At 49.3% G+C, this 22,000-nt stretch overlaps 7 protein-coding genes across 7 annotated transcripts; 3 read left to right on the forward strand and 4 right to left on the reverse strand.

Annotated features, from left to right (window-relative positions):
* Nucleotides 1-1,615: 1,615 nt before the first annotated feature.
* On the reverse strand, nt 1,616-2,370 carry TrAFT101_010489 (uncharacterized protein). The gene has a single exon (XM_066128983.1). It carries the CDS (start codon nt 1,980-1,982, stop codon nt 1,665-1,667), a length of 318 nt encoding a protein of 105 aa, XP_065985110.1. The 5' UTR covers nt 1,983-2,370; the 3' UTR covers nt 1,616-1,664.
* A 1,223-nt stretch (nt 2,371-3,593) lies between these two features.
* On the reverse strand, nt 3,594-5,670 carry TrAFT101_010490 (uncharacterized protein; the record flags this gene model as incomplete). Its single annotated transcript, XM_066128984.1, has 4 exons — nt 3,594-4,781; nt 4,838-5,104; nt 5,186-5,316; nt 5,382-5,670. 4 exons carry the CDS (start codon nt 5,668-5,670, stop codon nt 3,594-3,596), a joined length of 1,875 nt encoding a protein of 624 aa, XP_065985111.1.
* A 1,045-nt stretch (nt 5,671-6,715) lies between these two features.
* Nucleotides 6,716-10,791, reverse strand: ACR2 (DNA-directed RNA polymerase I subunit RPA2). The gene is made up of 2 exons (XM_024908929.2): nt 10,141-10,791; nt 6,716-10,076 (listed from the first exon to the last, which is right to left on the reverse strand). Exons 1-2 carry the CDS (start codon nt 10,609-10,611, stop codon nt 6,855-6,857), a joined length of 3,693 nt encoding a protein of 1,230 aa, XP_024756286.1. The 5' UTR covers nt 10,612-10,791; the 3' UTR covers nt 6,716-6,854.
* A 1,963-nt stretch (nt 10,792-12,754) lies between these two features.
* TrAFT101_010492 (uncharacterized protein) lies at nt 12,755-14,352 on the forward strand (the record flags this gene model as incomplete). Its single annotated transcript, XM_066128985.1, has 6 exons — nt 12,755-12,797; nt 13,055-13,237; nt 13,353-13,363; nt 13,482-13,629; nt 13,769-13,917; nt 14,245-14,352. 6 exons carry the CDS (start codon nt 12,755-12,757, stop codon nt 14,350-14,352), a joined length of 642 nt encoding a protein of 213 aa, XP_065985112.1.
* A 252-nt stretch (nt 14,353-14,604) lies between these two features.
* On the forward strand, nt 14,605-15,533 carry TrAFT101_010493 (uncharacterized protein; the record flags this gene model as incomplete). Its single annotated transcript, XM_024910283.2, has 4 exons — nt 14,605-14,654; nt 14,801-14,873; nt 14,952-14,971; nt 15,125-15,533. The coding sequence occupies 4 exons, from the start codon at nt 14,605-14,607 to the stop codon at nt 15,531-15,533; spliced, it is 552 nt and encodes a 183-aa protein (XP_024756287.1).
* A 3,021-nt stretch (nt 15,534-18,554) lies between these two features.
* Nucleotides 18,555-19,184, forward strand: TrAFT101_010494 (uncharacterized protein; the record flags this gene model as incomplete). Its single annotated transcript, XM_066128986.1, has 4 exons — nt 18,555-18,589; nt 18,846-18,918; nt 18,989-19,067; nt 19,138-19,184. 4 exons carry the CDS (start codon nt 18,555-18,557, stop codon nt 19,182-19,184), a joined length of 234 nt encoding a protein of 77 aa, XP_065985113.1.
* Nucleotides 19,185-19,516: 332 nt separating this feature from the next.
* On the reverse strand, nt 19,517-21,818 carry TrAFT101_010495 (uncharacterized protein). The gene is made up of 2 exons (XM_024908931.2): nt 21,798-21,818; nt 19,517-21,668 (listed from the first exon to the last, which is right to left on the reverse strand). Exon 2 carries the CDS (start codon nt 20,822-20,824, stop codon nt 19,691-19,693), a length of 1,134 nt encoding a protein of 377 aa, XP_024756290.1. The 5' UTR covers nt 20,825-21,668; nt 21,798-21,818; the 3' UTR covers nt 19,517-19,690.
* Between the last annotated feature and the right edge of the window lie 182 nt (nt 21,819-22,000).

Below are 22,000 nucleotides of genomic sequence, written 5' to 3' on the forward strand. Positions count from 1 at the left end.
CTGTGTGTGTTCGATGCTGCTTCCATTCAAGCTCCGCTTCTTTTCTTCTCCTTGACTAATGCTACTACTTGTAAGTGCTACTGCTTTTCCCACGTCAGTGCCGAACGGCAAAAAAAAAAAAAAAAGCCATGTTTCGACGTCAGCACCTAAAAAATCCACCACAACGAATACGTGTGTATGTGGGCACCTCTCTCTCTCTCTCTCTCTTCTTCTTTTTTTTCCATTCACGAGAGGGCGGGACCTCGGCACAAAAGTTTCACCAAATCGGCCGCCCTCTGCCCTGGTCCCTGTAAAATGGGGACGGACCCCGTACAGAAGCATCCGTAGCATCAGATAGTACAAGCAAAATTCATAATGGGAGTTTTCCAATCCCGCTAAACAAGGAGGCAAGGGAGGAAAAGGGAATAGGCGAAAGAGCTAGCTGGAGACGCGGACGGCGCTACGGAGGGCGGAATGGTTCAGGCGCAGACGATGGAGCAGCTGCTTGGTGGAAAAGAAAATTAAGATCGAGCCCGGGCCCTGATGCTAAGGGAAAAGGGATCAGCGCGCTCCGAATCCACTCTGGAAATGCTTATACTACAGTATATTACTGCCACTTTTACAGTGGGCAGCCCATGTATGGAGTGCCCGCCGACCGCGTGTCATCGGCGCCGGTTGCATCATGTTACATTGCGTAGGGAATTAAAAGAAGGAAGATGAAATAGACAACGTGGAGAGGGGAGGGTTGCCGCCATGGCACGCCGACACGCGATGGATGCAGTTGAAGGAGCCCCTGGGATGCGGCCATACAGTATACGGTATCTAGTAATTCATCCTTTACGTATTTCTTTATTTCTCTATTGGTAAGTCTGCGGGGAGAGGAGTCACCACACTAAACCATCAAGGTATAACACGCCGAAGCTCAAATGGGGATGTACGCTTTCAACAACGGTAGCACAGATCAACTCGTTTCTTCTCGTAACGCAGCGCCCAACGGACGGATTCGATCGATTTCTGATCGATTCGTCCCGGCCACAACCTGAAAAAATCCTGCCGTGCAACGCCAAAAAAAAAAAAAAAAAAAAAAAAAAAAAAAAAAAAAAGGCAGCAGGGCTCGGCCCGGCCCCCCCTTTCGGAAGAGGCCCGGCTCTGTACAGCAGCATATGTGATACAACGCCCCAGCACCCAGATGCAAGCAATAGTATGATATTACTAACTACTACCTCCATGTACTCAGCTCAGCTTCAGCTTTATTTGCGATGGCACCTTTTGTGCTACCTACTACTACTAGTCACATGTAGTTTGTGGCCACCGCATCCCGGACCGCTGGTCCGATCACATCGTTTCATCCAGCTCTCACTTTCTTTCTTAGGCTGAACATTATTACTCCAGCACCCTAGTCGCTACAGCTAGGGTCGTCTATACAGCAAAAAAGCTCTCCATACACGGACGACGGAGCTGCCTCCGAGCGTGCGTTTTGATCACGCACTACGGAGTAATAAATGCCAGCGACGTTATTATACAAAGCGTATAGTAATCCTGCGGCCCGGACCCCCCGAAACGCTCAGCAAGAGCCAAGAAGCAAGCCTAAAACAAAGCACAGCACTAGCAGCGAGTTTTGACAGGTTCCCTCTAGTAATACTGTACCTATATGGCGTCTCGTCACTACACACTTCCACATAGTACTAGTAGTAGTATAGTAGATAGTACAGCATATCGAAAATCAAAACCATCTCATCCTCATCCATAGCAAGACCGGCCATGTTCCGGATAGCGTCGCATCCCCTCCATGTCCCCGTCGCTTGCAAAGTGTCGGTGTGTTGCTGGCTGTCTACGTACATCTGTCTCAGCAGCATTTCACTCCAACAGTACCTGCCCAATGCTGGCCTCTGAATCCAGGACAATGGCCTGACGATAATACGGAGAGTCCGTGGACGTCTCTCTCTCTCTCTCTCTCTCTTACCAACTGACAGCTCCGAAATACCGCAGAGTGCCCTGGCCATCTACTGCTACTCTACCATTGTCTTGTCCATTCATCACTGTCCAAAAAGCTCTCCGTCTATATTATCGTGACCCGACCTTGCGCACTTTAACGGACGTCCATGACCTAAATTCATCCGCCCTCCCGTCCCAGAACCATCCCCTCTCGCACTGCTATTCGGAATACGGAGTAATACGCCCCCATGTAGTTTTCAATGTTGCTTGCTGTTGGCTGCACTCTTACATGCAACGCACAGGCAATGCAGTGCTAGCGAGACAAGCAGCTTGGCAGCTTGGCAGCCTCACCCAGACACAGCTTTGCATAGCCCCCCCCTCAAAGCTCGAAAATTCATACACCCACGAATCAGAGAAATCGAAATCAATAAAGCCAGAGTCTAGAATTCCGTTGGTCCTCGACCCCTCATATCTCCTCCTTCTCCAAGTATTCGCTCATACGATTGAGTAAAAAAACACCTAGTATGTAATAGCAGAACAAGTCGCAAAAGTGCCTCTCGCTACTCGCTACTCGCCTGCATTCGTGCATCGTGCATACTGCAACGCACTCGCGAACCGGAATGGCTGTCTGTATGCATGCATGACGCCCCCTAACATGGTTCGACACGCGCCTCCCACACACTTTTCAAAAAACCACGCGTGAAATTCTGCACGTCAAAAAGCAGTAAAAGCACCTCGGGCCAATGACACACATACAGTATGACTTATACACCCATCTTCAACTTATGCCAACCTGCCATCACCTAACACAACCATCCTTTTCACCCTCCCTTCGCCACGAGTAAATTGTCAAAAATAACAGAAACAAGTCTCAAATCTCAAAATCCACTCATGTCTGACTCAAAACAAACTCAAAAGACCCCTTCCCACACGCAAGCACCGCGCAAATCTCTGCCTCATCCGTCATCCTTCCACGTAAAAAACAACATTCCATCGCACTAGCCCATGATAACTGACTCGCCCACGTTCAAGACGTTGGAAGAAAAAATTAAGCTGCCGAACACATTCCGGTCACCACCACCCAAATTCTTTTAGGCTTCCATTTTTACATAAAGTACTCTGTACAAATGTATAGACCTACATCTCTCTCTCTTCTTCTTCTTCTTCTTCTACAAAGGCAGACTAACAATTGCTCATCCCACGCCTACTGTAATGCATCATCGTTTCCACTTCGCCATGCGTACTCCGTGTGAATGACCCGCTCCTTTTCGCCGGGATCCTCCCGATCAGCACCCCGCATATCCCCGGCCGGCTGATGACCTTGCCACCATGAGTCTCAGGTTGAATTCGGTTCAATGAAGATGAAGTGGCAAACGCGCAAATCTTGAGTCCTATGCGGGAGTCTTCCTGGAGGAGAGATGAGGTTTTAGAATGCTTTGAAAGGCTATACTAATACAAAAACATCACATGTTATTGCTAGATGATTGTGAATTCAATGAGTTGAAAAGACATTACGTACGGTAGGTGATGATATGAGCATGGCAAAGCAAACCCGCGTCGCCGATAGACCTCCAAAACTACTATTGACATTACCAGAGAACAAATCACACCTTGATCCCATCACGATATCCGTATACTTACAATACTTAGCAATAGATAAGCTCACTGACGTCCACCAGCTACTCCCATATTGCTAGTCTCAGTGTTGGCTGGCCCCATTCCGGGAATTCAAACTCGCTCTCAGGCAATCTAACCCTGGTGCTGCTGATTGCGACGTAGAGCCCAGTCACCAGGGCCGGGTCAACCTCCTTGTTATCAATATCAACAACGCGAAAGTGTAGAGTGTGTTGTAGAAATGGCACCACCGACTCCGGCTCAAGATTTTGTATAGCTCTTTGGTCGACGTGCTTCATCAGTGCCATAGTCAACGGCGCTGTTCCAGACATCTTGGACTGAGAGCTGCCCATTCCGTTCATCATAAAGATGCTAACTGATCCTATGAGATTTGAGGCCAAGCCCCAGGTGAGAACATCGTCTGGTGGCTCTCTAGTAAAGAAATAAATAGTGAATGATCCGTCCAGAGCACCGTGATTCACATGGACATTTGCAATCCATTCGGTGTAATAGCCATCTGCCGCAACAGCATCTTTCATACCAAACTTTAGACTTGGTTGAAAGCTTTTGGTTTCTGAATTGCCTTTCCATATCCCGCTGGGCCTCCATTGCGATTGGCTCTTGAACCGAATCATGGCTGGGCTGTTTCTCCCAAGCCAGTTATTAATCTTCCTAATCAGCTTGTCTCGCGGGATCTTAGTATCGCCATACAGAGCTGATGTATCTCCATACGCATAACCAAACACCTCAGTCGTTCGAGACATGTCTGAATCCCAGAAAGTGCCGCTGGCTGAAGACATGAAAGGTGTAAGTGGGGTGCTAGAGTTTTGCATGGTCCCTTTCAGCGCCGTATAAGTCGTCTCTCCCGAGGTTTGGGGTGTCATCCATGCCGTAGGATTGAGGAGCTGCCACATTGATATTAACCTGTCCGTCATTGTATGGTGCAAGAAGAAAAGAGGATCGAAAGAGGATAGAGGAACGTAGGTCATATGACCTCTAGATCCGCCGTATATGTGAATAATGTCGTGGATAGCCTCGATGGAGTCCAGATGGCTAAGATTTTGAGATATGGCATAGTTTTTGTTGCTAAATGAATCGAATTCGTGATAACTCGAGAATAGTATATAAAGCCTCTGCTGGATCTCAGGCAGTTTTGCTAGCAAAGCGGAATTTACCTGGTCATTCATCGACGGCGGCTCTGTTTCACTGACTTGTGTGTTTGGAGCTCTCTTCGTCTCATTCCAGCTTTTCAACTACGAATAGTCAGCAGATGGGAAGCTCTTAGCATCATCTATACGCCCATACTTACCGGTGGCCAGATGAATGCGTCCTCGTCAAGGGGATGAAATGAATAAGAATACAATGGATTTCGAATTACCTGAACACCATTGGGGCCGTATTGAATCATTGTGGAATTCCAAAATACATCAGGAAAGTGGCTTTGGCCAGCTGGTGCAGGGGAAGCCCAATCCCAGTACGGTATCCGAAATTCGGAGGCAGCCTGCTGGTAGAGCAGACGTTCCGTCACATTGCTGAACATGCGAGCAATGGCATTGGCTAGCTTATGTAACTCTTGCTGCGATAAGTCAGTATCGCGTCTTACAAATGACATTCAGACTGCAGCAGTATCGACGATTGGGACTTGAAGAGAGCTGACCTCGTATAAGGCTAGATATGGCCGGTGCCAAGTTGGAAATAGCACAGAACTATGCGGACAGTAGCCCGACAGGCTCGCGCCCTCTGCTGGCCCAACGCCGTTCCATGTCACAAAGGGTACACCGTGTATCCCTAGATGGAGAGAGATTCATCAGAGCCTCGTAACTAGAGCCAAGTCGGTCCAGAGTCTCACTAACCGGCAATTTGGTAATACGACATGGGGTCGTCCTGGCTGACTGACTGAAGCATACTCAGCGCCAACACGTACAGATCCCACTTGTATTTATCTGCCTGTACATTACGAATCTCAAGTCTCAGGGGCATACTCCCATTGGCAGCCAGTGGCAGGCGACTGACGACGATGGGCGCATTGGGGTCCTGTCGTCGTGTGAGAGATACCAAATCAACGCCGAAATCATAATCTTGGCCGAAAACTCCAGATATAACGGAGCATAAAACCCAAACAAGGAGCAGAAAGAGGCGCATGGTTTGCACTGGCCTCTTTCTCCCAACAGACCCGGCTGTAAAGAGCGATTAGGCAACTTCAATGTCCCAGCGCGTAGACCGCCTCGAGCACACCAATCGTCCAAAGTTTATCAAAGCGCAGATTAAGAGAGCGTAGGAGCATCCAATGGTATGGAAAAAAAGAGTGTATGCTGTCTTTCACCAAAAGAAACGGGAGGCAAGAATGAAGAGGATGCAAATGGGCGCCGAGATTAAAGGAGAGGAAGAAAGAAGACACAAGCAAGCATCAGCCCAAGCGCGCGACCGAATACACAGCAGTGGTCTCTCGGATACCATCAGGATGAAGAAATGGAAGACAAGAAGAATTCAGGAAGCGAGACGAAGTGGAAGAAAAAGTCTTGATAAGCAGCTGGCACAAACGGAAAGAAGGCCCCCAAGTGCAGCGGTGCCAAGGCCAAGGTACCGCCTCTGTCACAGATACCTGGATTCCCAGCTGTCTGGGCGCGATTTCAGCGGAACCAGGACCACGTGGTTCCTGAAAATTAGATTCGTATCCTTGTGGAGGCTTCAAGCCTGTAATATCCCTTGCCTTTGCTCTTGTCCCTTTCGGCGTTGTGGCCAAGCCGGAGCTGATCATGAGGCGAGTCTATCTCTAGCGAGTGGCGTAGCATGTCTTGGCTCCAATCAGAATAGAACGAGGCGGGAGCTGAAACGGGAAATATGAGGTTCTGGATCTGGATCACGAGCTGTGCTTCTGGCAAGTTTCAGGACCCAGGGTCTGGATTGGGAGGCGGCAAGTACGGGAGAGCCTCTCCTTATTATATCTTGGTCACACATGCCCTTCATCTAGACTCTCTTTAACGTCTACGTATATGCTGCCGCATTATCCGTCCCAGCGTTGCAAGCGGCAAGCCCAGATCTCGACTGCGAGGGTTGTGTTTCGTAACACACAAAGATGCGTGCTGCACTCTGATATCATCAGCTTGAGACTTTGCTTGTGCTCCTATGCGCGGCCGAGACCTCGTCACAATGAGAAAGGTAAGAGGTAAGGGATTAGGATTTAGATACCCAATATATTCTTATCAAATTGCTCAAATATGCATCTAATATCTTACTAATGCAGTCAACACCAACCAGCCAAATTATATACAACCCCATTTTGTGTCTCATCCAAATCTCAATCCTTTTTGTCTCAAAACATCCAACTAAGCTCCAATGGAAATCTGCTTTAGCGGCTTCATTGGCCCCTTGCGAGGCTCGTCTGACCGATCTATCCTGTATTTTAGCTTGACACCCATGGCTGCCAGCTCGACATCCAAAAACTTGAGCGCACCCGGGACCACGACCTGCGTCGTTTGATCGCCGCCAACCCAGCAGTTGCCCTGGCCATCTTCCCAAATCTCGCCCTGGATCTCTGTGAGGTCGATGCCCTCGCTGTCGTCCAACTTGATGGCACAGTTTCGGCAACGGACCATGCTTGGGGCCTTCTTCTTTCCCGGCGCAAATTGAGAGACAGTTGGTTGCACAGACAAGAATGATCCACAGCGACGGCAAATCCACGATTTGGTGTAATCTGAGCAGTTGAGCAGTCTGTCTTGCAGCAAGAAGGCTGTGCCGTGAGCCAACAAGGCATCACGCTCCATTTCTCCCACACGGATACCACCACCTCTCTTTCTGCCCTTGATGGGCTGGCCTGTCGTGGGCACGACTGGACCGGTGGTTCGGACTTGATACTTGTCGTTGACCATGTGACGCAGACGCTGGTAGTAGACCACGCCGATGTAGATGTCGGCGCCGAGCTCCTCTCCAGTAATACCAGAGTACATTGGCTCGTTTCCATGATAGTTGAATCCAGCCTTCATCAGCTGGTGTCCAAAGTAGTCGGCTGCCGTGTTCTGCTCGTCAAATCTGAATGGAGTAGAATCTTGCGCCAGTCCATGCAGAGCACCAGCTTTTCCGGCAAGCGACTCCACGAACATACCAATTGTCATTCGAGATGGGAAGGCGTGGGGGTTGATAATGACATCAGGCTGGATACCCGTTTCTGAAAAGGGCATATCCACAGCCGGCCATTTCTGCGACAAGACACCCTTCTGTCCGTGTCTGGACGAGAATTTGTCACCAATGATGGGAGAGCGAGGGATTCGAATCTTGATTGAAATGGTCTGCAGGGGCTCAGAGCCGGACTCGGCACCGATTAGTCGGACTTCCTCGATAAAGCCCATTTCGGAGTCCTTGTATTTCTCATAGTGGGTAATTCCATCAAGGTTGACCAAGTTTCCGTTGTAATCCGGCGTGACTGTGTGCCATGCGCACAAAACATCATCCTCCTTCACCATTCGGCCGACGTGAGGCAGGCCATCGTCATCCAGCATGCCCTGATACGCGGCGCTAACGTAGCTGTGAGGGGCAAAACCGAACATCTTGACAACGCTCTTAGCGGCTCTCGTTCTGGAGTCGTCCTTTAGCGATATCTTCTTGGTCTTGTACACTGTACCATGGCCAAAGCCTCTCTCATGAGCGGACTTGTTGATGATCATAGCATCGTCCATGTCGTAACCGGTATAGGAAATGACCGCTACAACGGCGTTCATACCGTTGGGGAAGTTATCGAAGCCATACGTATTGTGAAGAGGTGCACGAACGATGGGCGTCTGACCCGTCTGTATCCTATATGACTTGTTGTCTGTTCGGTGGCGAATAGCCGTGCCAGGCGTTCCCATAGTTTGCTTACCCATCTGACACTGATACATGTTTCGTGGGGATTGGTTAAAGTCTGAGAACGGGGTCATGTTGGCAAGAATAGAAAGCATATTGGTCGGATCATATTCAACGTGTGTCGATACTCCAGATTCAATCTCCTGCGGAACGACGGCGATTGACATGTAGGGCTGTTCGTGGGGACCCACAAAGTCTTCCTTCTGTAAAGGCAGATATTTGACGGGGCGCACCATTCTGGCTGGAGTTGATGACAGGTAGAGACCGGGATATGATCCACCGTTTGATGGAGGTACGTAGCCAATCTCAAGCTGCAGAGGCACTCTGTGCGTGCCCTCAACTTTCCAGTATCTCAAGCAATCTGCGATTCGGAGGGACTCCTTCGGAGTGGACCATCCGATAACCTTGCCATCCATCATAACAACAACGCTCTCATCAGTGGAGGCAGATGATGTTTCCACAGCACCCAGCTCGGCAACAAGCGCGGGAATGTTGGACACGTCGACATGGTCAGTCATAATCTTACACTTGTGTGTCATGTGATTGAGCAAACCACAAGGAGAACCATCGGGCGTATGGACAGGGCACATGAAGCCCCAAGATTCCGGCAGCAACTTACGCACGGCAGTTGTCTTCAGCTGGGCGAAGAAAGCACCACGGTGAACCATTCTGAAGTGACTGATGAAACGCAAAAAGTTAAGCTTTTCTGCCACTACCGTGAAGCCGGCCGTTTGTTGCAAATCAAGACCAGAAGGACTGACTAGATTACCAGTGGACAGGAAGTATTCGAGGCCATTGGCAATGTTCTCATTCGACTTTCTGAAGATGCCACCCGGAAATTCCTTTTTGAACTCTTCAGAGGTGAAGTTTACGGCCGGGTGCCTTCTCAGATAGTCTCGAATAGCGCTGCGGACGCTCGTTCCGAGAAATTCATCAAGCCTCTCCTTCAAAATCTGTGCGTAGAGGAATCCACCGAGCAAAATTTCCTGGTTCTGAATAGCATCGGGATTGTCGACGGCGCATTCACCTGCAGCCAAAGCGTAGAGCTTTCGAATCATGAACAGAACCATGTGGAACTTGTCCAGATCTTGCTTCTCCGTGACATCGACATTACCCAGGTGGACACAAACAATTCTGCGCAGGAACTCAGTTCCCACCTCATAATCTGACATTGTTTCCGGCACTCCCAAGACAACCCTGAACTTTTGACCCAAGTAGGCGCGAGTCTCTGACTTGCTGTAGAGGCGGTAGGCTTTGTATGTTCTCAACAGGAGTTCTACTCTGTCTGTGAGGAAAGTGTTACTGGCTGCTTTAGAGCCCATGGGTCCAATAAGACCCTCGAAGATTTCCCTGTCATTGGTCTCCACCAAAGCCTTCAATATCATGATGACGGGAATGAGGTACTCGTTCTTGCGCCATGAAAACCTGAATGTCACATTTCCATCCTTCAAATAATGCAGCACATTCGTTTGAGAGGTTTCATCGGGTCTGACTGATCGAAGAATGATACCGTACGTGGTGTATCCGGCACCTCGGTTTGTGAAACTCGGACGGTTGATAGCCATGGGGAAATTTCGTTTATTCACTTGCAGCAGACGGATAATCTTCTCATTACCGTTGACAATAAAGTATCCACCAAGTTCTTCGGATTCTTCTTTGCGTTGGACCAGCAAAGCTGGCGAATTATTCTCGAGATGGCACCTGTTTGACTGTTTACGCTTTGTAAGCAAAGCTCGGTAGCTCATGATGAAAATGTGTAGGGGAGCTTCCTACCTTGATCATGATAGGAACCTGACCAAGCTCTCGGGTGAATTCGACGGCGTCGCCGCCATTAATGCTATACTCGAATGTTGCGGAGAGCTTTCCTCTGTAGGTAGCATGTCTCTCTCTGCATTCAGCAGGGAAAATTTCTCTGTTCAAGGCTAGCTTATTGGATGGCGGCACCTGCGGCTTCTGCAGGGTCACCTCCTTGATTCGAATATTCAGGCGGTTTTTGCCTTCTGGGCCAGCGCGGTCGTTGCCGTCGAGGAAAACTTTTGTCCCAATATCCGCCAGGCCATGCGCAAGAAGGCCGGGCTTTCCATCACCGCGGAAAATGGCGTTGAACGACTCAATGTGAGGATTGACTGCTAACTGGAGAGCAGGATAGGCGGAATGGTCGGTTGGAGGATTGCGGAATAGATCCTGGCGACGCAAAGTATGGAACTGGTGGTCCCATTCTGTGCTGGTGGCTGATGGTGCCATGATGCCTGATGTCGAATAGATGATCGCTAGAAAGCTGAATCGCGACTGCGCAGGTGGGTTTCGGAATTAGAGATCAATTATAAAGCACAATGCCTGAGAATTAATGCATCGAGACAGGCAGCTTCTTCTCGAGCGTTTTAGAAATTAATGAAGCGCCTGCCCCAGGTCAATTGCAATTGGAGGCAATTCGGCAAACACTTCTCGCAGATAGCTTGCGGTCCCCATAGAAGAAAAAAAAAGTTGACTGATAAGGATAGTGGGTCACATGAGATAGTGCTATCGATAGTGCTAGCCAGCAGTGACATAAGCAGTCGATGGCATGCATCCAGGCGGCGTATGGCTGGTTTGTGGCTGTCATAGCTTGTGGCTGTTAACTAGGAATCAGATGGAGTAAATAAAGAGACTTGTTGGAAAGAGTGCCAATGTGTTGTTCTTTACGATATACATCATGAATTCATTCTGGTGAATCTTCTCGGCATAAGGATCTAGTCTCTACGGCGTCCAACTTAGCATTGCTGATGATTGCGGTATCGGAAATGGATCTCAGAAATAACAACCGAATCGCATCGCAGCATTGAATCGAGAGAACACAGATCGTTCGATTATTCACCACAAATGCCGTATTACTCATCTTTCACCCAAAATTCCAATTACCTGTGTCTATAATAGACGGAAATTTAGCAGTACACATGCATACACAAGTGAACAACTGTTGATGCAGGTTAGAATAGTAGTGAAGGGAAAGATTCCGGTACTTCGCTCAAAGCCATGCTAATAAATCAGGTATATAGGCTTCATGCTTATCACGCTCAGAGTATCATTATAAATGTCTTTCTAAATCTTGAAATATGAACAAATGGACTTAATTTGAAGACCTCTTCAATATGTTGCCTCGCAGCATAGTAACCAGTATAGCCTCGTTGAAAATATTACTCAAAAAGTAGGGTCAAGCCTGGATATCCGATGCCTCTCCACTCCCGAAGGTATTGTGACAAAAAGCAAGAAAACATACCGCATGGCCTCTGAACCATCTCTCTAATTCGAAATTAAAGGTTTTTTAGACAGGCATACATTGCTGATGATATAAGCATTCGACTGTATGTACTTGATTCTGGAGCATGTGATATCGAGGTAAAGCTGGGTCTCCCACAGCCTCCTCTTTACTAGCCGCCAGCAGTAAGTGACATGAGTAGGTATTAAGGCGTACGGTACGATAGAGAGAAACAGAGCCACCGATCTCAAGTATTATTAGAAAATGGGGCGAGCAGCTTTAGCGAGCTTCGTCCCATATGTTGCCGCATGGGTCGCAGTCCGACACCCGCCAACATCCAGCAAAGTGACGGATGACCACGACCGCTGAATTGGTGTGCCAAGTACTTTATTTGGCAGATATTAAGGTGTCATGGAAGCGGTTCTCGACGTAATTATGCCTGGCCTCCTCCCAAAAGCGGCACCCCCTGGTCATGATATTTCCGTATCTTGTCTCATACATGGAGCTTTATGTAGCGGCGATCCACAGTCAAGACATTCCGACCCCTGTATATTGCGCAGTATCAGTGACAATTTTTTCAGCACCCGGCGGCTGAAATATGATGAAAATTCTGCGTTTGCTATGAATATTGATTTGATTCAGAGCACGTTTGGCGAAGCCTTCTACTACTTAAAGGGCGCGTAGAAAACCCCCGTAATCTTTGGCGCAAAGGGCTTTTTGCCTGGAACCTCCTCTTCCACAAAACTCTTTTAAAGAAGCTGCCCATAATTACAAAAAGGTGCCCGGCGTTGGAGCAGGGGCTCTAAATTGGAACGTCCACGCATCCTTCTTGTTCTAAAACTCGTCCCGATCGGCTAGATCAGGATGAGCGACGGGGTCCAGCAAGCAGCCCTCAGAGGAGGCAGAAGAGAGCTAGCAGTGCCTCGTGGACACAGCACAGGGCAGAAACAGGCCGGGTGTGATTTGAGATGCATGGAATAATTCATGCAATATGGAGCGAATGCAGTTGTTCTACCGATACACGAAGTAAAGCTGGTGTAGTCTTCGTAGAAAGCACGAGACTACAGTGCTTCTACAGGCGTAATAGCTCCTTCAGGTGCTATCGCTAGGTCGTGGGCTCAATGGCGGGGCATGAGAGCTCCCCAAGAAAGCATGAAGTCGCTGCCTGCCAACCTTATTGTTCGTTACGCTGGAAGTCAGTAACCGGCCAGTAGCAGCAGGCAGGTGGTCCAACCCGACCCTCTTTCCATCGAACCAACCCCACCTTATCGCCTTCATCTTAACCCTCTTCATCCTCGTCTGAATCGCCATCATCACCCTCGTCGTCATTTATAATCGACCCATCGGCGTGGATTCCATCATCCGCTGTTTACAATCCCCGAGCGTGTACTGTACGGCTTTATTCCGTTAGCAAATACCGAAAGGAACGCGCCGCACACAGAAACACCACAGCAGAGAGACGAAACACGACAGTCATCAACACCACGCTGCTGCTAGGCGCTGTACTCCATAGTCTACTGCACGCCCGTCTCGTTAGAAGCGCTGGAAATGGCCTAGTACGCCTGCAGCCTGTCATTGAGATCACCGGCACAAGACCAGACGTCTCCCCCAAGGCAATTCCCATCACCAGGCGAGGTGCGCACTCGCATTAGCCGCCGTCCGTGGCAAGCTAAGCACAGGCACCACCTCCATCCGAGACGCTGGGATAAAGACTTCACTTTCTGCACAAAATCCTGAGCTGCTCCAGCAGGGCACAACAAGGTAGGTACTGCCTGCTCTTATGCATTCTGATACCCCCCCGGCCCATGATCGGCCCAGTCTGCACAAATGAATGGAACAGCAGAATTTGCACAGGGCAGCGGTTAACCTCTACTGGCAGCGTAGGTCTGGTGACTCGACAAACACAGCATACCCGCTTCCATACGACGTCCCGAAGTTGCGCACGCACGGTGCTAGCACGCAGGTTCTTTGGGGTACCGCTGCGACGAAGCAGAGCTACCGCCGCCTAGGCTGCCTCTTGCATTTTGGTTGGCTGAGGTCCACGAGTAGCCAGTTTTTTCCCATTCTCTTTTTGCCCATCTTTGTGCTGCGGGCGAGCATACCCCCCGTCCACTAGCAGTCCAGATAGCGGCGTAGCTTGCCGTCTTGAAGCTGCGAATTTGCCAGCTTCGGACCTACGTCAACAGGTGCTTAGCTGCGATTACGATACGCCGCCTACGCTTGACTCTACGACGCACGCCCTTCTCTACAATCGAATTCTGCTGCTGCATCTCTTTACAGCCTCCCTCGCATTCCAGACGAGCGCATCACACAAGGTCAGCCTCTCCCAAACCACCCAGTTTCCCCCCAGCAAAAGCTCGTGCTTGGACGCCCGCCAGCCCGCACTGCTCGTCTGTCTCGACCACCATCCATCTTGCTCCAGGTGGGGTTCCCTCTGGTGCTTCCTCCGCCATCACCTCAAGCCCTCATGTCACTTGGACCAACCGTTGCGCAACAACCTTGAATCTTGCCCTCCGCATCCCTATCTTGCCCCATCTCTTTTTTTTTCTTGCCCTTGAACATTTTTTTCTCCCTGCACAGACACGGCGCATCGCCAAACACAGCCGACGAGCTTAGCACCCAGCTTACCTATCCTTTCGCAGCTACTTCGTACAGAGGTGTCGATCTTCGCCATTGCTGCTTCATCCATCCGCATGCCAGGCGGCAAGCTTTGCATCCGCACGAGCTTTGCGCCGTTGTCGGTAAATTGATAGATTTGTTCACGAGCTTCCGCACGACATTCTTTGACTGCGCTGTTCGCAGTGTATCGTTCACGACGACTGTCCCTATTGCGCGACTTCCTGAGACAGCATTTGACCGCCGGTCGTACCGTCGACTTGAACCCTTGCGATACCATCTACTGATACGATCTCTTTTCCCCTGTCTCGCCTCCTTCCTTCTCTCTCGCTTCTCTTGTACCGATATTCGATCGCTGTCTTGTGTAACGATTAAGAAAAACAAATATGGCTGGGCTATTTAGGAAGGTGTATGACTGGCTGCTGCGGACTTTCTGGTGAGTAGTAAATATTTCGCAGTTGCTGAGGCGGGGCCCACGATACCGCTGCTTGGCTGCATGGTGCGTCGCAGCGCTGATGGACCTGGGCTTGCCCGCTTGCCTCTCTTTGAGCCCTGTGCTTGGATTCTGACTGGTGATGCTAGGGCGATGGAAATGGAGGTGACCATGGTTGGGTTGCAAAATGCTGGAAAGACGTCGTTGTTGCGAGTACTAGCTGTAGGTTTCCCATTCTTTGCGACATGATATTCCTCTGCTGGGTTAGGCTGACTGATGGTTGCTCGTACGATCTTTCAGGGTGGAGAGTTCACACTTGAGTAAGCGCATTCATTCCCCTCTCTCTCATCGTCCTCTTGTTCGTCTTCGCGCCATGGGGTGGCCGGCAGTTGTCGGATCGTCTCCATGTCATCCGTCTTTGAAAGGATGTGTTCGAAATGCAAGCCCGATTACTGACTGTGCTTCTTGTGTAGCTCGATTCCGACCGTCGGGTTTAATATGAAGCGTGTGCAACGGGGTCATGTTACACTCAAGTGCTGGGATATCGGTGGGCAGCCGCGTTTTCGCACCATGTGGGAGCGGTATTGCCGTGGCGTGAACGCCATCGTCTTCATCGTAGACATTGCGGATGTAGAACTCATCCCTCAGGCCAAGGAGGAGCTTCACTCCCTCATGGCCCACCCGTCTCTGGGCGGGATCCCCTTGCTTGTCCTCGGAAACAAGTCTGACCTCCCTGAGAAGCTGTCCGTGGATGAACTGATTGATGAACTGGACTTGAAAAGCATCCAGCACCGTGAGGTTTGCTGCTACGGCATCAGTGCTAAACACGAGACAAATCTCGATGCCGTGGTGCAGTTCCTGATGAAGTGGGCCGGTCGGTGAAGGCCTTCTCTTGCTAAGTACACAACAACTAGGAAAGTTTGCCTAGTCGTCTAATGACATAGCAGAAGACCTTTGTGCCCAGGAACTTCAAAACAGACAGGACTGGAACAGCGCTGGCCATTAATGCCTTTAATGCCCCAACCCCCCCAAACCCCCAGTGCAAAGAGGTCGACTAGACCTGGCACCTTGTTGAGCGAAGCACAACCCGCCACCTATGCGACAGGAAGGCGAGATATTTTCCGGACGGACGGCAGACGGTATATAAATTTCCTCTCTCACGAACTCTCATGAAAGATGATGGCGACCATGGCAATTTTTTTTGTTTTGTTTTTGGCTCTCGACCGGGGTTAACCTTTGAGATAATCCTCCGTTTTGGCTCCAGGTATGGATGGAAGTAAAAGAAAGACAGCATCCGGAGGCATCGTGTGAGATATAGAAAACGGAACTGGGGCGTGGAGCATGGTGGGCACTTGCCCGTGTCTTTTTGTCACCCTTTTCTCCTGTTTCTTTGGTTGGATAAGTTGCGACTTTTCGATTCTTTTTTTTTTCTTTTCCATGGACAAGATCAACTCCAAGGCGCGCCTATGTATAGCAAGCGATCCGGGCGATGAGATATGAATGATGATTTATAGCATTTTCTGCAAGAGTAAGAGTAAGAGAAAAAAGAAAAAAAAAGATATCTTTCTCCCAAGTGGAACCAGTGATAGAAGATCGGTCACGGCTTGGTGGCGTTGTCTATGGAAGTCCCATGAGCAAGCCTCTCAAGCATAACCTAGCGAATAGATGGCGTAAAGGTGAAACGGCCTGGAGACATAGAAATAGAGGCGAGATCCATGGAGCGAAGAGTCCCGGCGGTTTGGTCCTTGGAAAAGCCAGTGTGGGAAGGGTACAAGCCTTGAGTAAAGTATGCGCGGGGCTGGGGAAGTACCTCCGCCAGCGCATGCTGCAATAGCGTGTGCCAGTGTGGGGGGAGAGCACCACCAGCCACGCGGGTCAGATCAGCCAGGCTGCTGCTTGACGGGAGAAAAAAAGGGAAAAAAGAAGAGGAAGAAGGGAGGACGAGTGTGAGAGAGCGGGCATAAGTATAAAGGAGAAATTGCTGTCTGGACGAAGAGCGAAGGAGAAGAATGGCGAGCGAGCGCAGCAGAAAGAAAGAAAGGCGTGTGTGGGTTGAACGGATCTCGAGGCTACACACGGACCACTTTGATGCGTTGGCCAACTCATCAGTGCAGTTGACAAGCGCCGCATTCCCTGTCTGGTGATTTGGATTTGGATTGGTGCTTTGCGGGCTTGGAGCTGGGGGTTGGGGGTGGGAGGCATATACGGAGCAAGCGGTGCGGTGCGTGCTGCTGTGAGAGGAAAAATATAATGGGACTGTAAAGAGAAGAGAAGAGAAGAGAACGGGTGGTTGGGGGGGATTTGTTTTGTTACCTCTTCTTTTTCTTTTTTCTTTCCTTTCTGGGATTTTACATGTATTGGTATAAAGTGAGTACAGTACTACTAATTATCATGTTTCTGTAAAAAAGACAGAGAGAGGACAAAAAAGATCAAAGAAGACTTATTTGCATTTGATTTTTATTGTGTATGTACATTTGCTTCGAGTGCTTTTGGAAAGTGCATGAAACCAAATCCTTGTTGATGTGCTATATGATGTGATGCCTTTGCTCTTTTGGTGTGTGTAGCGCTGCATGTTTGCAGAGTGTGCCGGGGTGTCGCCTGTTTAGTGGTGGTGGTGGAAGACTGCCAGCGCATCAAGTAGGGGTGGGTATTTTCTACCCTTTTCTTTCATGTCTGCTAAGGCACGTACGTACATACATACATGTAGGTAGTAGGTATATGGATTGAGCGCGCGATGCGGGATGAGATGGTTGTGTAAGATAATTACATGCCTACTGTAGCTGGTGTATTATTAGCTGTAGCGTTGATTGATATGGATGCTATAGAGTGGAACATAGGTGTGTTGCTTGTATGTAAATATCCTAGTACAGAGTGCTTGAGTGCTGCTATTAGGTATAGTAGGTATATCTGAGGTATTATTACAGTACTTAATAGCAGCAGCCGCTGCAGTAAACATCGGATCGGATAGGCGCTCGCAATTTGGCATTGGCCAAGCAAAGAATCAGGTGATGGCTTCTGCGGCAGCTGCCTGAACTGGACCAATCTGGAGAGACGGTGATGAAAATTTTTCCATCTTATTCTCACATTTCCCTTTTTCTTCCTCTTTTTTTGTTTTCTTCTGCAATTTTAAAATAGGAGGCTGAGAGAATATGCAAGTGTTTGTTGTTACTGCTTGCGCTGGTGCTTGTGCGCCGCTGCTTATCTGTCTCACCGAATGCAATGTAATGTAATGTAATGTGAGGCAAAGGCGCAATGACGCAAAATACGCACCATGCGGGATGCTACAAGTGAGAAAAGCAAAGGCAATGCCTGCTAGATAGGCTGGCAATTACTCAATCATATGCCGGTGCTGGTCCTGGTGGGACGCCGGCATGAAGAGAAAGACGTTCGAGGCTTTTGGGAGGCTTCCCAGTGATTTATCTGGCCATGGTTGTTTGGGCAAGAATGGATATTCGGGCGAATGAGAAGCAAAAGAGAATGTTGGGCAGATATCCAAGAGCCGCAAATTACTTTTTTGTTTCTCTCTCTCTCTCTCTCTCTTGCAGGAATGTGTTTATTGAATGCACATGTGCGTGGATGGATTACACCATGTGCTGCATGCAGCGCTGTGCTTGCAATGCCATGTAAGTGAGCGTGGTTGAAGGGGATTTGCTCGCGCGGGAGGGGAAAGTGTGGTGATGATGAGGGGTAAAAAGGGATGAGAGGGGACGATGACGATGCTGTTCTTGTTGTTGAGAAAGAAGAGCAGAGCGGAAGATTGAATAGCAAGAGTCTGAAGAGTCTGAAGAAGGGAGGCGAAAGAAAGAATAAGCGGAAGGGAAATTGACGAGATGGTCATGCTGGAATATGGCTGTTTAGACTGGGGATAGGAAGGAGTTGGTTAGGTCTCTCTCAATTGACAAGATGGGCTTGGCTGTGAGGACGTTCTACGAGTTGCCGTCAGTGGCTTTGCAGCACAGATTCTGGGCATCAGCCGCCTAGAACGATGATTTACATGTGATAGACAATACAGCGTAAGACTGGTTACATGTATTGCAGCTGCAGAGACGTGTGGGCGAATCCAAGTAAACACGTAAACACAACCAGAGAATCGCCAACCCCACTTTTTGTGTCTGGAGATGCAAGCAGCAATGGCATTTGGTAGGTATTTCAAGCCTTGATTCCCTCTCGATTGTCTCTCTCTCTCTCTCCAAGGTTCTTTTCAAAGATCTTGAGAGGGTGGGGGCAGTTCAAAACGGTTTTTTTTTTTTTGGCCTGGGGGTTGATTGTAAGTAAGATATTAAGTGGCGCTGAAATATGCTGAAAATCTCTCGACCAAGTAATTGATTGATTAATAGACAAGCCCCGTTTCTTTTCAGACAACTCCCGCACACAAATTATGGAGTCTTGATACGAGCTTATCCCGCTCTTACAACGGTAGGTGGCTTCATCTGCTTTCTAAATCATATGCATAAATAAGCATACTAACTAACACCTTGGCCTGCAGCACGGGATTTTACACAATTTGATATGGCCACCTGGCTACTTGGCTGATACATGTAGCCAAAGAACAGGTTGAGATGGAAAGTGGCCCAGCACAACCAAATTGCTTTTAGCTGGTGCTGTAGCAGACTGTCTGTCTCATCCAGCGACCACGGCGATAATACGGCGCACTGTGATGTGATCGCTGTAGGGGGCTGAGAGTCTGCTAGGGGACTTTCCAAAGGGCGTTGGTGGTTCTGGCGTTCTTTTCTGGGAACGGGACCGTAAGGGATATGCTATAGGAGGGGGTTTCATGGAGTTTTTTTCCAAGGATGAATTAAATACCGGCATGGCGTGCTTGGAAGTCATTCTCTTTAATTAATATAGATATGATGCCTAGATAGGCGGCGGTAGTATTCCTACCGATAATATTGACTCATCTCATCTCAGCTCTGAATCTGTTTGCTCTGGTCGCTATCATACAAAACGTCATGCGTAGTATTAAATCCCGGCATATATGCAATCACAACGCCCGCTCTTAATCCAATTATTCCGTACTTCTATCCTTGGGTCCAAAATTATGGGTAATCAATAAAGCCAGCAGACTTTCCACTCCTATCCAACATATACTTGTACTTCTTCCTCTCTCTCAACAACACGGCCGGCACGTCCTGATTCCTCTCAATCTTCTCAAACGTGTCAATCTTGCGCTCCCAGACATCCCTCCCCTCTCGGACCGCGTCGGCAATGATGTCCCTGTCGCGATAGTACTCGTGGTTCATCCACACGTGCGAGAAGCTGGCCATCTTGTTGAGGAACTGCTCTATCGTGGCGAAGCAGCTGCTGCAGTGCCACGCAGCGTTGGAGACGTGGCCCTTGTCCAGGTCCCGAAGCAGCGGGATGCCGCCAATGCCGGCGCGCAGGTTGGTCGGTCGGATGGTGCGCTGGCCGCGGTAGAAGGTGGCCTGTGGGAAAGGCCATTCGGGGCCGGTATGGAGGAACTGGAACGAGTAGTAGTAGAAGCGTGAGGCCAGCGTGAGACGGGCTGGGAAGCTGCATGTGCGCAGCAGGAAGAGCGTCTCGGGTCGCGGGATCTCGTCCACGTCGGCCACGAGTATCACGTCGCCGAGGACTGGCGCTGAGCGGCCGGTCAACTGTGGGAAGACCTGGTCGTAGCCGGCATCGCGCTGTAGGTCCTCATAATCCCAGGGACGTTTGGGGTCGAACCACTCCGGAAAGGTCAGCTGGTGGTAGATCATCTTGTCGTGGTAGCGCTGGAAACGATCCCAGTTGTTGAGCACGATGAGGGCCTTGTTGCCGCCCTGGAAAGTCTTGGGCGACTCTACAATGATAAAGTAGTCGACGTGATCGTACATGGTCTCCAGCCGAATCTCCAGCCAATCCAGCTCTGTGTTGACCATGACCAGGTCGTAGATCTTGCGCTCGCCTGATGGTGCCTGGGGCGTAAAGACATTGTAGCCATGAGCCTGGCAAAAGGCTCGCGCCTGGTTTGAAGAATAAAAGTCGTGATTGCCAGAAGAGTTGCTGGTGGAGAAGTTGAGATGCGACGGCAGCTTCTCGCCCAGCACCAGGTCGAGGTTGGAGATGCGCTGCCGCTCCTGATGCAAGGCGAACAGCGGTTGATTCGACAGCCACCAGATGAGACTGAACAGCCCGGCAAGGAAAACGAGTGGAAATGGCCGCGAAATCATTGTAGCGGAGCCGTCGTGATGTTATCTCTCATGCCTGAACATTTCCTTTCTTCCCATTCTAGTACGCGCAATTTGTAGAGAGGTTTCTTATCCCCTCTCTGTCTCCCTCTATTTCTCTCTCTCTCTCTCTCTCTCTTCCCTATATCTTTTCCTTTATATGAAGAAACATGAAAACATGCTTCCTCTTTTGGCGTGGAGAAGAGAGTAAAATATAAACTTTCCCCTTCTCCTCTTCTCTATTTAAAGTACGAAAGTAACGCCACACTTTGTTGGGACCCCCCCGAAATCGTATTTGTTATCACTGCTCGACGCTTTCGTCAGCCTCCGAGCTAAAAACAAGGACCTTTCCTCTCTCGTTAATATACTGTTTCCTTGTTCGTATTACTGCTGATTTGTATTCCCATCGCTCGTACTCACACGACTGTGTTCTCTGCCCGAGCCAACACACGCTAGTTAAATACGAATAAGCTGAGCCCCCCATTGTTCCCGACGAATCCTTCTCATATCCACGCTAATAGTTGGGATTCTCGTTGTTTTTGTTATAAGGTCATGGTGCCTGGAACATGGGTGTCACTCGGCACCCTCCATTCCCGGAATAGCGGCGGCCCATCTCTTAATTGTGATAATCTAGAAATGGGCGCTAATGCCGTGTAAGGTTCCCAGAAGTGAGATGTTTGAGGCAAAGCTTCTTTTTATCCAAAGCAAGGTTGAAACGCAAGTGAATAGCAGTATGTAGTAGTGGTGGTATAGGTATATAGGATAGGCTGACCAGGGGAAGATGAAGCTGGTGAGTAAATCGGATCGGACCCGTGTGCCAAGAGATCTGCTTGCTGTCGATTGATGTCTGTGCGACATGCGTTTTTGTTAGCGAGGCTCTTGTTCTACAAGGGTATAGACTAATACTTGTGGAGTTGCACAAGTGCAAATTCAAAGTACAGGCCGTAGCAGTGTCTAGTGTTTCGAGAGTACTTACGAGCTGTTGATTCCAGGGATGCAATGTAGAACGGGGGTTCAGATAACATCATGATTTCCTTCATGCTTATTTTTAGCCACCCTGGCTTTGATGTTGACACTGTAAGCAGATGGCTGCGGTGGGTAATTGATTAAGCGCAATTGGTGGCAGGGTTACGGGGCCAGCAGGACGGTCGTGTTGCGTTCTGCAATCAACTACTTGCC

Source organism: Trichoderma asperellum, chromosome 6, assembly GCF_020647865.1.
Source record: "Trichoderma asperellum chromosome 6, complete sequence".
NCBI classification, from domain to species: domain Eukaryota; kingdom Fungi; phylum Ascomycota; class Sordariomycetes; order Hypocreales; family Hypocreaceae; genus Trichoderma; species Trichoderma asperellum.

Excerpts from the sequence above, each read along its gene's own strand:
- TrAFT101_010489 (XM_066128983.1), bottom strand. The coding sequence starts at position 1,982 with ATGGCCAGGGCACTCTGCGGTATTTCGGAGCTGTCAGTTGGTAAGAGA.
- ACR2 (XM_024908929.2), bottom strand. The coding sequence starts at position 10,611 with ATGGCACCATCAGCCACCAGCACAGAATGGGACCACCAGTTCCATACT. Across the intron at positions 10,077-10,140 it reads AGGTTCCTATCATGATCAAG|TCAAACAGGTGCCATCTCGA; the intron begins GTAGGAAGCTCC and ends AAGCGTAAACAG.
- TrAFT101_010495 (XM_024908931.2), bottom strand. The coding sequence starts at position 20,824 with ATGATTTCGCGGCCATTTCCACTCGTTTTCCTTGCCGGGCTGTTCAGT.